Raw genomic sequence first — 13,227 nt, forward strand, 5'->3', positions numbered from 1 at the left:
TTTAAGACAAATTTAAAAATGGCTTGTCAAAAACACAAGGGCACTTGAAAGGGATGTGTATATGAGAGTATACTTAAGGAACTAAGAAAACACAAGATGGGCAAAACACAGAGAAGTACGCAGGCTGTGGTTACAGCTGGAGCAACAGAACAGGCAGAGCTGCGCAGGGCTTAGAAATCACTTCTTCACAAAGTCCCATCTACACCAGCCAGGTCCTTTAAAGGGCATGTCATCCAATTTTAGCCTCTACACTTCAAGGCAACGGAAAAACTGATGACAGTCTAAAGAAAAGCAATATATGTGCAGGAAAACGGGTCTTCTGAGAAAAGGTTACACAACTTAACATTATTTCATCAGAGAGAAAGAAATAAAGGGCAATTTGATACTTCTCAGTGTTTGAGAGGTTTATTGATAATGACAGATTTGACACACTGTCCCCCAGCTGTTCAGAAGAAAAGCAGGAGGAAATTGGCTTCCATTCACTGTGGTAAGAGGTGTTGACTGGAGAGTAAATAACTTTCTAAGGGTAAAGACTACAATAAAATCCTGTGATGGAAGTTATGGGGGCCTGGAATTTCATGGAGGGGGAAAAAGCAGAACATTTATTTTGCAGGATTCAGATATGTTTTTGCCTGAAGAATGTATTTAAAATTCCTTGAAATTCTGTCCACTGTTGATATTCACCCACTGTTGATATTCACTTAATCAACGAAGTTTTGTTTTTTTCAATTCTGGGGTTTCGTTTGTTGTCTTTGTTTGCTTTTTTTACTTCATAAGAGCACCCGAAGACACCAAAATATACCTCAGTAAAAATAAAAGTGATCAGCTGCCAGGTTATGAATTAGGATCTCATCTGTTTAAAGGGGCAATTAAGGCTTTTAGAAAAGCATTTCTGCTCAGATCTGGAATGTGGCTCCTTATTCAGTGGCTGAGAGGACAGTGTGGTGGCCCTGAGAAGGCAGCAAGAGGGCCCTGGACAGCTAAGTACTCTCTGCAGAAGCTTCTTGCATGGAGGTCACAAACCTGTTGAGCATTAGCTTGTAACAGATTTCCCAGATGCTCCACCAGCTCTGAAAATGTGGGTCTCTGATTGGGATCCCCATGCCAGCAATCAAGCATGGTCTGGTACCTAGGGAAGCAAAACACTGATGTCATCAACTGCCTCCTTCCTCCTGATCTGATGCTGAAAATAAGCACTTGAATGAGTAAACATTTATAAAGAGTCCACCATGAGCCAAGATGCTAAATAGGGAGATGAAACTATGTAAGACATAGAGCCCTACACTTGGAGCATGAAGTGTGTGTAGAAAAGGAAACGTCATAAATCAACATCTAGTAAAGACTGACTGGTTCGTACAGATAAACTGCTGTCATTTCAAGAAGGATGACTCTGGTTGGGATTATCAAGGAAGACTTCAAGGGAGAAGTAAGACATACACTGGGCCACAAAGGAGGTACACAGAATGGAAAGTCTTCTAGGCAGGGAGGATTTTTGTGAGTAAAGAAGGGGGATAGAGAAATAGCGTAAAACCTTACATTTCTGGTGTGGTGTAATCAGGGGCTCTCATTCTAGTTCCTTCTTTCAGTCGCCTACAAAATTCCTCATCAATCTTGACTCCAGGATACGGAGAAGCACCTGAAAGAAAACAGGAATGGGAAATCCCTGAGTCTAATTCACATATATATGAGCCTGACTCACACCTTCTTCACATGTGTATCTTTTTCCCCCTTTCTTTCTCTCTCTCTTTTTAAGATTTTTATAACCCAAAGCTTCCAAGTAAGTTTCATCCAGTGAAGGTGAGATACAGGAGTAACTGATTTTACCATTTTCTTTGCAGCACAGATGGAGGAACAAGGAGAAGGGACTTACCTAAGGAAAATATTTCCCAGAGCAGGACACCAAAAGACCACACGTCACTCTGAATTGTGTACACTCGGTCAAAAATCGTTTCTGGGGCCATCCACTTCAAAGGGAGGCGAGCCTGTAGGGGTAGAAGACGAAGAATGAAAACCCAACTTGGCAAAAACCTGAAGAAAAAACTTCCACTATCCCTGCACACAGCTTCTCAGGCTGGCCCAGGAGAGTTTGGATTCTGCAACTTAATAGATCGCAGGGTGCATCTTTGAAACTTACATCTCCTTTTCTGACATAATCTGGGTCTTTATAAATATCCCGGGCCAAGCCAAAGTCACAGATTTTAACCACGTTCTTTTCCGACAAGAGGATGTTTCGCGCTGCCAGGTCCCTGTGGATACACTGCAAAAAGAATTGTGTGTGTTAGAGTTCAGCCTAGCTGATCTCTTCGACATCTGTTGTGACCTCATGCTTTAAAAAAAAAAAAAACCCACATCAGAAAACCAACTGATTAACAAGCACTGGGTTAACGTCTTTTATCAACACTTGGGAAAAAAGTCTTTGAGTTTCACTGAGACACACATCTGCTTATTCCATAACAGCCTCGGACTCTGGAACTAAATAATCAAATTATAGCATGCTGATGGAGTCATAAATAGACTTCTTTGGGCACAATTAAGAATGTGTTTCTGGTCACATCCACACATCCCTTTTGCCTGGCACCATATACGGTTAAAATGTGTTATTCTAAGGAGGCCCTAGAATGAATGAATGCACGGAATCAGAAACAAGGGGCTCTCCTTGGTTTGGGGCCCTTTGTTGGTTTCTCCACTTCATATGTAACCGAAGCTGGACCAGCTCTGAGAAACAATTCTGAGTGGGGCTCATCCTGTTTTCAAAGTGCTGGCTTATCGCAGAAGCCAATGAAGGCACTCTCAGCCTCTCGCCCATCAAGGAGATTCTCTGATGCACACAAAAGGAAAAGCCAATTCTCCTTGGCTCTCTTTCTACTCTTTTCTGTCCCTCAGTTTCTCTCTTCTATGCATCTCCTAACTTATCTAACTTCCTACACTAAGCAGTTCTATCTCTACTGGACAGATCTGTGATGGAACAAGAGCCTTGGGGAACATTTAGAAATGAATGAAAGCCTCAGATGAGAAACTCTTAGGTCTGTGGAACAGTGATGTGTGAGCCACGCATGAGGGACCCCACACCTTGCATCTCTATAGCACTTTTCCTCTGAACAAGCAAGGCACAGGGATATGTTGTATAACACAGGAAATATAGCCAGTATTTTGCAATAACTGTAAATGGAGAAAAAAATTCTATACAAATTTCAAAAAAGTTTTTTACAAAGCACATTTTATAGTATGATTAAGCAAGCCAGGAGACTCCAAAAAACACAGTCCTTCCTACTTCCTTATCCACGCCCTACCAAAGATCTTCCTTTTTTGAAGCAACCAGGTGTTATTCAAGAATCAGCTGGTAGATGCAGGGAAGTGAAAGAATCCTCTCCTCCACCCTCCATTCCCTTCCCTGTGAAAGGAGCCCTGACTAAATGGCAGGCTCTGGCCTTTAAAACATAGTAAAATAAAATCATCAAGAAGGGCAGAAAGCCTTTCTCTTTGGGAAAATCCTCTAAGATTCCACTTCTCTCCCTTCTCCTTGGGAGCAAGAAGACAAGAGTTCCCAGGCAGAAACCTCTGGGATCCTGAGGCTCTGAAAGCTGTGACAAGCTTTAAACTCCAGAAAAAGACATGGCTGAGGGATTTCACCCTAATTTAGAAACAAACAACAAAATAAAAATGTTAAGTCCTTCTTCTGCAGGTAGGCTGCAGCAAATGCATTCCATCAAATGATCATTTTTCCTGAAACTTGATTTGAATTTGTCTTGTTTCATGTAAAACCAGCCACTTTACTCTTTTCAGGGCGGTGACTTCAACCTCACTCCCTCCACGATGTTTACAACCTTTGGAATGTTTGTGACTTGTCACGTACCCACCTCAGCCTTTGTTCAGCCTACTTTTCTAATTTTAGCTCTTTCAATTGCTCTCTCTAAAGTCTGTCCTTCCTGGTTTCTAATTATACTACTAACAAATACTTTCTGATGGATGGTGATGAATGTAAAAGAAAGGAAAAATAGGCTCTCTTACGCCAAGATATCTGCAAGGCTCAGCCCCTCACCTCTTCTAGGCCATTGCTCAAATTCCATGTTTCCCTCAAGCTATGTCCACTCAGTTTAAAATCAGTGTTCAGAGAGAGGCAGTTGCACATACAAACATACAGCTCCTACAGACTCTATTACTCTTTCTTGCTTGTTTTTCTACACAGCACCTATTATCTAAACCACTAGGTATTTCACTTGTTTCTATTGTTCGTTTCACCCACTGGAACATAATCTCCATGCAGGTAGACAGTCTGTTTACTTGCCCACACAGTGTTCTTAGTGCTTAGAACCCAAACTTTCTGACACCAGGGATCACTTTCGGGGAAGACAAATTTTCCATGGACTGGGAGTTGGGGGATGGTCTGGGGATGATTCAAGTGCATTACATTTATTCTGTCTGCACTTTATTTCTATTACATCAGCTCCACCTCAGATCATTAGGCATTAGATCCCAGAGGGTGGGGACCCCTGGCCTAGGAGACTGCTGACACTTGGAAGCTATTTATCACATGAATTAATTTCACGAGCTCCTAATATCTCTTTAATGAGTAGAAATGGAACCTCCCCAATAGACTCTCTTAACAGTCCCAAGAGTGGTGAATGAATTACTGTTCCAGACAAACACGAATGGCTGGCACTGGACATCTCATTTCTAAATCTGTGACGTAAAGAGATACTCTGTCTCACCTTCCGTGATGCCAAAAACTCCATGCCCTTAGCCACTTGGAAGCTGTAACAGATGAGATGCTCCAAGGTCAGGAAGTTCTTGTACAGATCTTCAGAAACTGTCAGAAGATACAGGAGCACAGAGATTGGTATTTCAGTCAGAAAGTATTTGTTTCTAAGCTTAATAGAGTAATCTTCATTTTTAAAATTGGGAGTTAAATGTCAGGAATGCTTCTCTTTTCTGTAAATATGCTGAACCACGGTATATTATTAGCCCTCATCAAACCCTTTAGCAAAAATATTGGTTTTTTCCATTTTAGCCAAATTGGGCGAACAAATCCAGGAGGCAAAATGGAGGTAAAACTGGCATAGATAACAGGGAGGTAGAAGACGGCTTTTACAAATTTGCTGTTTTAAACTTGTTTTTTTCACGTACCCAGAGGGATAAACAATAGCTTCATATCAAGAACTCTAAAAATAAAACAACAATCTCCAGGGTCATTGAATCTATTCTCTCTAAGCTTTGTCCTAGGATAAAGGCCAAAGGTCAAATTATAATCTACAACGGATAACTAAAAATACCAAAAATATATTTACTTCTCTCACTTTCAAGCTGAGAAAATGCTATAAACACATTAAATCAGGCCTGTGAGGATGCTTTTTTTTCCTTCAAGGATATGAACCAGAGATGACAGGAACATCGAAAGAAAGATAAATTTATATAAACTCATGGTATTTACTTCCGGGCAAGTGGTACAAATAAACACTAAGACATTACTGGGTGTTTCAACATGATCTCTTAACTTTGGTCAGATAAGATAAGGCATGGCTTCTCTCCTGGAGACAAATACCAGAGTAAATGAAAACTCAGATGTAATACTAGCCTTGTAAGTAATAAAAACACTTGAATCTTTTTCTCAGTGACTTTCTGTGTTTAGGGCTGGAGACTTCTCCATGAAAAATTAGTGAAACCTCTTCTTTTTCCAAAAAAATGAAGGCAAAATTCCAGGCCAACACCCCCTCTACTCCAATGGTTCCCTCAAGCTCTTGGGTTTCCCGCTTACTGGCCACCATTTTGTGAGAGAGAAGATGGGGCAGAGACTGCTGCACTCGGTGTGTGCTGGGTTATATGAGCTCTAGACAACCCCACCATGCTTTTCTAGACCACAGTCTACCTCACACTGCCTGCTTGGCTTCTATGGGAAAGAGGTTAGTTTAATGTTCTGTGGCCTTGTGTCAAAGGGAAGAGAAGTGGGTTTCTTCCACTGTTTCATAACAGAACTATTCTATGCTCATGCCTCAAGAAAAGCCAGATGTCAAGAAGCCCAATCTCTTCCTCCACGGGGCTGTCTCTGCTCCTTCTGAGGGAAGCAGATATACAGGATATTGTGAAGCTGGAAGAGGTTCTGGAAGTTAGGCTGGGAGCACAGTTCCACTCATATGGCAAGAATACACAGAACTGTACAAAAAAGATCTTCATGACCCAGATAATCATGATGTTGTGTGATCATTCGTCTAGAGCCAGACATCCTGGAATGGGAAGTCAAGTGGGCCTTAGAAAGCATCACTACGAACAAAGCTAGTGGAGGTGATGGAATTCCAGTGGAGCTATTTCAAATCCTGAAAGATGATGCTGTGAAAGTGCTGCACTCAATATGCCAGCAAATTTGGAAAACTCAGCAGTGGCCACAGAACTGGAAAAGGTCAGTTTTCATTCCAATCCCAAAGAAAGGCAATGCCAAAGAATGCTCAAACTACCACACAATTGCACTCATCTCACACGCTAGTAAAGTAATGCTCAAAATTCTCCAAGCCAGGCTTCAGCAATACGTGAACCGTTAACTCCCTGATGTTCAAGCTGGTTTTAGAAAAGGCAGAGGAACCAGAGATCAAATTGCCAACATCAGCTGGATCGTGGAAAAAGCAAGAGAGTTCCAGAAAAACATCTACTTCTGCTTTATTGACTATGTCAAAGCCTTTGACTGTGTGGATCATAATAAACTGTGGAAGATTCTGAGAGAGATGGGAGTACCAGACCACTTGACCTGCCTCTTGAGAAACCTATATGTAGGTCAGGAAGCAACAGTTAGAACTGGACATGGAACAACAGACTGGTTCCAAATAGGAAAAGGAGTCCGTCAAGGCTGTATATTATCCCCCTGCTTATTTAACTTATATGCAGAGTACATCATGAGAAACGCTGGACTGGAAGAAACACAAGCTAGAATCAAGATTGCTGGGAAAATATCAAGAACCTCAGATATGCAGATGACACCACCCTTATGGCAGAAAGTGAAGAGGAACTAAAAAGCCTCTTGATGAAAGTGAAAGAGGAGAGTGAAAAAGTTGGTTTAAAGCTCAACATTCAGAAAACGAAGATCATGGCATCCGGTCCCATCACTTCATGGGAAATAGATGGGGAAACAGTGGAAACAATGTCAGACTTTATTTTGGGGGCTCCAAAATCACTGCAGATGGTGACTTCAGCCATGAAATTAAAAGACGCTTACTCCTTGGAAGAAAAGTTATGACCAACCTAGATAGTATATTCAAAAGCAGAGACATTACTTTGCCGACTAAGGTCCGTCTAGCCAAGGCTATGGTTTTTCCAGTAGTCATGTACGGATGTGAGAGTTGTATTGTGAAGAAGGCTGAGTGCTGAAGAACTGATGCTTTTGAACTGTGGTGTTGGAGAAGACTGTTGAAAGTTCCTTGGACTGCAAGGAGATCCAACCAGTCCATTCTTAAGGAGATCAGCCTTGGGATTTCTTTGGAAGGAATGATGCTAAAGCTGAAACTGCAGTACTTTGACCACCTCATGTGAAGAGTTGACTCATTGGAAAAGACTCTGATGCTGGGAGGGATTGGGGGCAGGAGAAGAAGGGGACGACAGAGGATGAGATGGCTGGATGGCATCACTGACTCGATGGACGTGAGTCTGAGTGAACACTGGGAGTTGGTGATGGACAGGGAGGCCTGGCATGCTGTGATTCATGGGTTGCAAAGAGTCGGACACGACTGAGCGACTGAACTGACTGAAAATATCACTGGAAGCATAAGTGGATAAAGAAACAGGTATTTGCCAAGACTTCTCTGAAGAAGTATGGAAGACTTGATAAGCCACTTGGGATGGGGTAGAAACAATAGATGCCTACGCTGCCTTGGAAAAGGTTGGGTATGATTAACTGAAGGACTTCTGTTGTACTGCTAAAGCAAACAAGGTGGGGCTGAACCCCTGTGGATAATGGGGGAGGCTGATCAGCCACCAGGGAGTCTCCTTTGCACTGAGCTTCTCCTGCTGACACATGTTGAACCAACTCTTGAAGAGCACTGGTTTGACTGTTGCCAATTGCCTAGCTCTCCCAGAAGACCAAGATTTCTCAGGCTAGCCATGCTCCACTCAGAATCTAGCCCACTGCTTCTTTAAACCTTCCGCCCTTCACTTTTGGAGAAACTGAATGGAAGCCTTCTAGAAATTTAGGTCTCTTCCAAATACTAGGTAAGACTTTTCCAGGACAAAATTCTTTGTCACATCCCGTCACCTGGTCTGTTCTCACAAGAGCATGTATTCGGCATGCAGGAAGCAATGGCAGGTACCTTCCTCCTCCTCCACGTCACTGAGGGACTTCTCCTCAACAAACCCAGAGCTGGCTGAGCTCTGGCTGCTGGTGATGCTGTCCAAGCGGCGTTTAGGATCCATGGTGATCTCCCCAACGTATTCTTTCCCTTGCCGGAACTGTGCCCCTTTGGTCTATAAAGAAACAGATGAACAAACTCCTTAAATACCAGAAAATCTCTAAGATATAAACTTACAGAAGCAATTGTAACTATTAGAAGAAGATGAGGGACATCAATTTCAGGATCATGAAATCTCTGAGCTGAAATTTGGGGCAGGTGTGCTACATAATATATTTTCTTCCATAAAGCCTGGTTCCTTTTTAACTTAGAGATAAAGGCCTTGCTTGCAGTTTCCCTCAGACACACTTCCAACATGAGGGCACTTTGACAGTGAGATTGATACTCGATAGGGCCAAATATGGCCAAGGAAGAGACAGAATAATCCTGAGCTGTTCTCCCCTTCTCATTCTTTTTCCTTAGTCACCCACCTTCCCCTATTCAGCATCACCTATAATGGGTCAGTAGATTACACTCACAAAAACAAACACACAATGTATCCTCCAGAAGGTAAAAGAGAAAAATACAACAGCTAAGAAAGTAACACAAAAAGATTCCTCACAAGTTCCTCGCAGGATTTTACCAAAACAATTCATCTGTACCATTTTGAGTTTTCCTCTGCTTTACAGTGTGGCCACAGTTGAGGTTGAAAATGACATACCTTGTAGGGGACAAATTCATTTCTCTTGCTTCTTAAGTAAGTTGACAGGTTTCCAAACTTGCAGAATTCCACAATGACCATGAGTGGCCCTGCAGACAGCACAGCACGCCAAGAAAAAAAATGTGTTTTCACTCATGTTTCTCACCAAGTGTTTTTAATACATCAATGAGTCAGAAAACATCATAGACAAGGCTACAACATTTCCCTGGAAGCAGGATCACAGAAATCAGCTGCTTGCCATTCCCTTACATTGTAATTTTCTTCTTTTTCTAACAGGCAATTCCATAAAAGATTAGTCAAGATTTCAGAAGAAAATCCACCCACTTGCTTTTCCACACAATCACCTGAGCTGATTTCATTTTAGGGGGTACTACTCTTAAATTCCTTTGCTCTCAAATTTGGGAAGAAGTTTACTTTTCTCCTCTGAACACCTTTTACATAGGAAGCAAACTGTAATATAGTGATACGGCATTTTTTAATTCATAGGAAGTTCTAGAATAATCTATAGTTCCCATTAAATCTCCATGAAATATATTTATATCTAGGAATCTGCCAAAGTTTCCTAACTTAAGGAAACCAAGGCCATGGGAGTTGGGTGGTTCCCTCAAATACCAGCAGAAAAGGATATGCTGAAATCCCACAACCAGAGCCATCCATAGACACTCACCCCCTGGCTTGGTACAGGCACCAAGAAGATTGACCACGTTGAGATGGTGGCCAATATGAATAAGGATCTTGAGTTCAGACATGAGGGCTCGGTGTTCACTGTGTGTTGCTCCTTCTACAGACACAGAACAAAGATGGCAATCAAACATGAGGGCATTACCTTAGGAGGATGAATGCCACACTGCATGCATCTGTGCAACTCGCCCTCCAGGGATAATATAACTATGGGCCAATTTACAGACTAGCTACATTAAAAGACAAATATAAGTTATATTTTATAATTCTAGATCAGATTCTTTAAATGCACCCACAATGCTTGACATTTGAAGGAAGCCACTGTGAGGTCTTCTTGCAAAGTGGAGAAATATATCTGCAAATGAAATCATGCCCAGATTTTCTTCTTTTACAAAAGTGGATTTTCACATATCAGGTTTACCATGCTTCCTAGGGCCTGATTATTTCAGTGCTTCCTCATAAGGAAGCAACATCATGTATTAAATATCCTCATGTGTTATGGGCTCTGCTGAAGTTCCCATCAATCTGTGCTGAGCAGGAAACTTAACAAGGGCCAGCTGGCAAAGCCAGTTGGCACATGAGGCTGATGAGGCTAAGACTGTGAGTTTGATCCTGTCCAGACAGGTTACACTTCACTGTGATTCACAGACATGGTCCACACCTCAGACCCTGATGAGCCACCTCAAAATTACACACCCCCTTGTCCACAAGGCAGAAAAGGCGAAAGGAGAGAGATGGCTTCAAAATGCACAAGATCTACTGGCAGAGGATCAGCAGCACTGTCTCAGTGAAAACACATCACAATTCTAGCACAGAGCTTTAGAGGCATGACCTCCCCCAATTAAAATGGGAAGACCAGAATACCATTACTATCAGGCTTAACAAGTGTTTGCTGTTATTGTTTAGTTCCTAAGTCATGTCCAACTCTTTTGCAACCCCATGGACTGTAGCCCGCCAGGCTCCTCTGTCCATGGGACTTCCCAGGCAAGAATACTGGAGTGGATTCCCATTTCCTTCTCCAGGAGATCTTCCTGACCCAGGAATAAAACCCGTGTCTCCTGCATTAGCAGGTGGATCCTTTACCTCTAAGCTACCAGGGAAGCCCCCAACAACTGTTTATGAAACTTTTAATTCTTAAAATGTCACCCATAATCCTTTTTTCCCCAGCACAATCATTCTTTTGCATATTATCGTTTATATACTCCAGTTCTAGGGAACATGGCTACTATTTTTACTTCTTAGATCACATTTCTCTTTCTGCTTCTTGATTGTCTATAGTTTTCTTGTTAAGGCACCACAGTACACTAAAACACAATTTTGAAGTAACCAAGCATTTATTTTCCTATGGCCCAGCAACTAAATATATACATAGTTGTAAAAGCCGTTTCTTGTACGAGGGCTCTCAGGCAAGGTGGGGCAGTAGTAGGGTAGCTGAAATCTATCCCAGCTTTGCCTGCCAGGCCATGAACCCTGGCATGAGAGGAACTTTTCATCCAGTTTGCCCAAAGGCATTATATAGTCTGGCTGCAAGTTTGGCTAGTGGAGCCACCTAGCCACAAAGCCACTGATACAAGCCTTTCATCATGTTTAAAGGACGGGATGAAACAGATAGAGGGACATATCACCATATAGTTTTGCTTTTACCTTTCAACATTTTGACAGCCACTGTCTTGCAGGTTGCTGTCTTGTCAATTCCAAAGGCATCTGCTTCAATCACTTGTCCAAAGGCACCACGACCAAGAGGCTTACCTAGAGTTAACAACAAAACAGATGTGGACTTTATCACTACTGAAACCATAGGCAGAGATTCTGACTTGATGGGATGACCATACACCCAGGTTTCATGGACAGTCCTGTTGACCCCTTTGTCCTGGCTTAGTAATCTAATACCTCTCTCTTCCCTGGTGGCTCTGATGGGAAAGAATCTGCCTGCAATGCGGGAGACCTGGGTTTGATCCCTGGGTTGAGAAATTCCCCTGGAGAAGCGAATGGATACCCACTCCAGTATTCTGCCCTGGAGAATTCCATGGACAGAGTTGCCTAGCAGGCTACAGTCCATGTGAGGGGGACAGAGTCAGACACAACTGAGAGACTTTCACTTCACTGGGCTTCTCCCAGGTCCTCATTATCTTCACTCTCCAAATGTCCTGCTCTGAGCAATTATACAAACAGCCTACTTCTCAGTGACTAAATGGATGATTACTCAAATTCGAGAGATGAAATGAATTTTCTAAACCAGAATCTAACACTTGAATAGACTAGATCTATCATCAGCCTAAATGAGGATGAGATGGCCTAGTAAACCCAATATCAAATCAATATCGATTGAAAACACACCTAGTTTCAGCCGGTCTCTGGGGAATTCCCATTTGCTGGCATCGTAAGGCAGGCGTTCACAGTGCTCATCCAAGGGGAGTTCGTCTGGATCCATGACGATGGATAAGTAGCCCGTCTTCAGTTCCCCTCCATTGGCCTGGAAAGCATTACTCTTTCCAGTCACACACACTCTGTTGTTTGGCTGTTGTTTTGTGTGCTTGTTATTGTTGTTTTATAGAAGCCCCATTCTTGGTGTCTCATTTTCTAAATGGCTCATGGAGTGTGAGGGTTGTCCTAGTATAATTCTGTTCCCAGTGTCCCCTCAACCTGCAAATGAGCTCAGAGTTTAATTCTCAAATCTTAATTACACCAGACAGTCCAAGCCCATTTCTTCTCTAGTTGCTTCTATCAATTAAAGCCCAGTGGTCCAGCCAAAAGCAAGTGGGTAAGAACGTTATTGTATAGAAATAAAATTGTGCCTATTGAGCCAATAACAATGGAAAGAATCAACTCAAAGAACTCCAGTCAGCTTTCATTAATCATGAAAACTAATGTGAATGGGACAGAAGGAAAATTATTCTGTTACCCGCTTAACGGTCCGTAGAACGATGACAAGAAGTAGCCAGAAGAACATGGCAATCACTGCAGTGCCTACTAGAATAATGACTTCCAAGTTTGTCTTTTCCTGGGCACCTGGCAACACACAAATGAATGAACATCAACAACTGGAAACTCATACCCTTTGACATGAAACAACAAAGTTCAATCACTAAAGCAAAATTTCACTCTTATGAACTCAGAAAAATCCTAGGCATTAATAGGCACAATCTCTAACTTGGATGGAGCTTATAATATTCTTAATGGAAAATTTAAAAGTTTGCAAAACATTGCTCATGAAAACTTCCAACAATAAAATTCTAAAGTAATTAAGGAGAGAAATATTAATATCTTAAAAGGCAAACAAAGTGTTTGTAAGAAGAGCAGACTTTGATGGAAAGAAAACAGATCATGTTCTGTAGAAAAGAAAAGTACCATATGTGGAGAAAATAAATGTCTGATTTTGTGCCGATAGTCTATATTTTGATCTGTATGGAGTTTGAAGAGGACTGTTTAAGAAAACAAGCAGAGAAATAAATGTATTCCTTTGGCCAGAGAACCATTGGTGACCACGCACCTACTAGGTGCACATCACTTTAAATATGTCAT

The 13,227-nt window shown here is 42.0% G+C and overlaps 1 protein-coding gene across 1 annotated transcript in view; it reads right to left on the minus strand.

Annotated features, from left to right (window-relative positions):
* KDR (kinase insert domain receptor) overlaps positions 1-13,227 on the minus strand; it is a 46,968-nt gene that overhangs the window by 10,014 nt on the left and 23,727 nt on the right. Inside the window, exons 16-26 of the mRNA XM_069593099.1 lie at positions 12,608-12,714; positions 12,043-12,178; positions 11,350-11,454; positions 9,692-9,805; positions 9,025-9,113; positions 8,286-8,439; positions 4,710-4,807; positions 2,135-2,257; positions 1,871-1,982; positions 1,537-1,636; positions 1,024-1,129 (exon numbers count right to left, since the gene is read on the minus strand). Coding sequence (XP_069449200.1) covers positions 1,024-1,129; positions 1,537-1,636; positions 1,871-1,982; positions 2,135-2,257; positions 4,710-4,807; positions 8,286-8,439; positions 9,025-9,113; positions 9,692-9,805; positions 11,350-11,454; positions 12,043-12,178; positions 12,608-12,714 — 1,244 coding nt within the window. The remainder of the gene's footprint in view (positions 1-1,023; positions 1,130-1,536; positions 1,637-1,870; positions 1,983-2,134; positions 2,258-4,709; positions 4,808-8,285; positions 8,440-9,024; positions 9,114-9,691; positions 9,806-11,349; positions 11,455-12,042; positions 12,179-12,607; positions 12,715-13,227) is intronic.

Source organism: Ovis canadensis, chromosome 6 (genome assembly GCF_042477335.2).
Source record: "Ovis canadensis isolate MfBH-ARS-UI-01 breed Bighorn chromosome 6, ARS-UI_OviCan_v2, whole genome shotgun sequence".
Lineage (NCBI taxonomy): Eukaryota > Metazoa > Chordata > Mammalia > Artiodactyla > Bovidae > Ovis > Ovis canadensis.